The sequence below is a fragment of the Myotis davidii genome, unplaced genomic scaffold, assembly GCF_000327345.1.
Source record: "Myotis davidii unplaced genomic scaffold, ASM32734v1 scaffold732, whole genome shotgun sequence".
Lineage (NCBI taxonomy): Eukaryota > Metazoa > Chordata > Mammalia > Chiroptera > Vespertilionidae > Myotis > Myotis davidii.
The window spans coordinates 341,593-344,956 of NW_006284349.1; the positions used below are offsets into that span (position 1 = coordinate 341,593).

The 3,364-nt window shown below is 42.2% G+C and overlaps 1 protein-coding gene across 1 annotated transcript in view; it reads left to right on the forward strand.

Moving 5' to 3' along the window:
• Window positions 1-3,364, forward strand: part of CATSPERB (cation channel sperm associated auxiliary subunit beta) — a 77,043-nt gene that overhangs the window by 21,124 nt on the left and 52,555 nt on the right. The window contains exon 6 of the mRNA XM_015571279.1: window positions 1,189-1,338. Coding sequence (XP_015426765.1) covers window positions 1,189-1,338 — 150 coding nt within the window. The remainder of the gene's footprint in view (window positions 1-1,188; window positions 1,339-3,364) is intronic.

The window sequence follows — 3,364 nt, forward strand, 5'->3', positions numbered from 1 at the left end:
CCTTCTTGGCTCCCTAAACTATGTCAACCCAGATGGAAATCTAGTTCCTCTCCTGGCTTTGCACTCTGTGAAAAATATATCCCGTGCAGCCTTTGGTTTTGTAGCAGATTTTATTAAAAGTTTGGGCAGGTGGAAGAGGTTTACATTGAAGAAATGTAAACAGTTCAAGAATTGATTATCAGATATCTCTGTTCTTTAAAGTCTTTTGATGATATTTTTGAAATTCAGAGAGCAGTATTCTGTCAAATTTCCCTGGCTTAACGTTTTTGGATGCTCTTTTCTCTCTCTCTCTCTTTTTTTTTTCCAGAAGAAAAGAAAGCCTCCCATTTTCTTACGCAGTAAAATTTTACTTTCTCTGGCTCCAACCCTTTGCACATCCAAGAGCAGATTGCTGGGCTGAAGCCGTCCCACTTCAGATTGGTTTCTCTGTTGGTTCCACCCTAACTTCTTTCTATCTCCCAGAAAACCCTCTGAGTGTCTTGGCCACTAAAGATTAACTTCCCTGTTCTCAACTGTGACTCTGGATTTATTCTCATTTTCATATATCTACTGCTGTTTAGATGGTGTTGGGGGAAGAGAACAAAACGTAAGTGTAACCAGGCCAGCATGGCTCAGTGGTTGAGCGTCGACCTACGAACCAGGAGGTCACGGTTCAATTCCCGGCTGTGGGGCTTGATCCCCAGTGTGGCAGCCAATCAATGATTCTCTCTCATCGTTGATGTTTCTATCTCTCTCTCTCTCTCCTCCCTTCCTCTCTGAAATCAATAAAAAATAAATAATAAATAATAAAACATAAAAGTAAATGTATGGGTTCTTGAAGAAGAATTTGTGCTCCAGTTTATAAATGTGCATATCCTGTGACCCAAAGATTTAGTTTCTGGGGGTAGATCCTGTGGCCAATTATATTTTCCAAAGATCATGAAGGCAGTCAGCGTGTTCCATCTCACATGCTCTTCTGCAGGGTGACCTTGCCAGGCCTCCATTAAGGGCAACAAGGCTTCCTTCTTTCTATTCTGGGAATAAGAATTGACCTATTTTTAATGGACGGAGCGTGAGGCAATGCCCCCATTTTTGGAACAATGGGATAGTTCATTTACATAGTTGCTCTAAAATCCTTCAAGGAAAGCAGCAATGCTCCGTTTTCAAGACTGCTGCCACAATTTAAACACCCAAACTTGATTTTCATAGAACCCATTCTTCAGTGGAATCTTGGGACTGTACTAACAGAAGTCAACATCAGAAAGTTATTTCCACACGTGGTCGGCCTCAGAGCAACAAAATGCCCCTGTGCCAATGACGTGGCACTGCTTGGCTTCGTTCTGAACTCGGCATTTAATGGTGAGTGAGTGGCTTTATTGAATGTGAGAAGCGAGGTTTTGTATTTTGTGGCAGCGATGTTTAACGGGTGGTACATGCTAAACGTATAGACAGAGGAGTAAAAACATTTCCTAAAAATACCTAAGGAGCTACCTTTCATCGCTGCACCCTGTCTACGTGCAAGTGTGATTTACTATCTTTCTCCCTGTGACTTTTTGCCATTTTGACCTGAGCATCTTTCCTAATTTCCTTTACCCCCTGCCTTCCATGAATGCATCACTTCCTGCCAGAGATTATCCACTGTGATTCTCATCCATCTATTTGTGCATGGCTATTCCTGCCATGTATAAATAGGCCCTGCGATTCTAAGGTAGCACAGCATTGTTTTATTTATTATGTATCCGCTTTGCCATGATGACTGTAATACTTGCTAGGAGCCTTACACATTTCAACTACTAATTGTATTATTCTAGTTGTTTATCTCAGGCCATTGATGACCTCCTGGTCCCCCAAAACCAATAAATATGAAGGTACAAGTGAATAAATAAATTTTAAAAATAAGAAACAAAATGTTATCACTCATAGTTAATTTGTGTATCCACATCCAAGTCCAAAGGACTCAACAGAAAAGCTGTCAGGACAAATATGGAAGTGCCACAGAATTGAAGGATATAGTAACAATTTATGAAAACCACTCCGCCAAAGACAAAAGACTCTAATTTTTAAAAATTTTATTCAGAAAGTAACAAACCTCAAAAGGTATCTAGAAAGAAACGAAACAAACAAACCCTAAAGAGTTGCAAGGCCTGTTGTGCAGAAATTATAAAAGTTTAACGGAGGCCATAAAAATGACTAAATAAGTAAAATGTTTATGTTCATGAACAGGAACTTCTAGTATTGTAAAGATGTTAATTGTTTATAAATTTATCCATCAATTCAATACAATTCCAAGAAAAACTACAGCAGTATTTGTGTGTGTGTGCGTGTGTGTGTGTGTGTGTGTATGTGTGAAAATTGGCAATCCAATCCTTGAAATCATATGGAAGATGGGAAGCAACATGAATAACACAATTTTTAAACAGAATAAAAAGAACAAAAACTTGCCCTACCATGACTTATTATAAAGTAATAGATTCAAGTTATGCATTGGTATAGGGAAAGGTGATTAGACTTGCCCCAACTTTTTTTGCGTTTCGAATGGCTTCCAGTCTTTGAGTTCTCTAGCTCAGTGCCTGCTTGTGCCGAATTGTCTAGTTATAAATGTGTCTCTTTCCCCTCTATCTCAACTCACGGAAGCTCAGTCCTTTTCCGGTTTGTCCTGTGGATGCCAGGCTAGGGCCCCTCCTCCTCCTCTTAAACCCCTAGTCCTGCCTTACTTCTGTGAGCCATAGGAGAGGGGCTGTGCTTAATCATTGAGCTCAATCTTGCCACACAAGTGAGAGTCACAGAGGGAAGGGACAGTCTCTGCTTGATAAGGTCTCTCTCAGCAGATCACCACCAGGTCTGGAGAAAAGAAATCGCTTCTGCAACGTGTTCTTTAGATGAAACCATCTTTTCCCTCCGCTGGCTACCACTGCCCTCAAGCCAAAAAGAGGCCCCCACAGTATCAAGCTGCCGCTGCCCAAACTAGCAGTTGGTGAGGCCCTTGTCCAGCCCCCCAGCCGTCAGACCTCATGGGATTAATGGTGGGAACGAGAATCCAGGGGCCCCCTGTGCTCCAGTTTGCACCTGTGACCCGCCTCCTCCTCAGTGACACTCCTCACACACCCTCCATGCCTCTCCTCCTAGCTTTATCAGTCACCCAGAAACCCACATCTCCTAGGTCACCGATGGTCACCTGCACACACAAACTGTTCTGGCTTCCTTTCATTTCCCCCCAGATCTGTCTCTTTCCATCCAGCCAAATCCATTCAGTGGAATTCGTGATCTGTCCTCTGTAAACTCCCCAACACTTCTCATCTTTCTCTGAACGCCTCCCTAACTTTCATGCCATAAAGAATAACCTGGCCATTCCCAGGTAAGTTCTTTCTCCTGTAGCCTCCCTTGC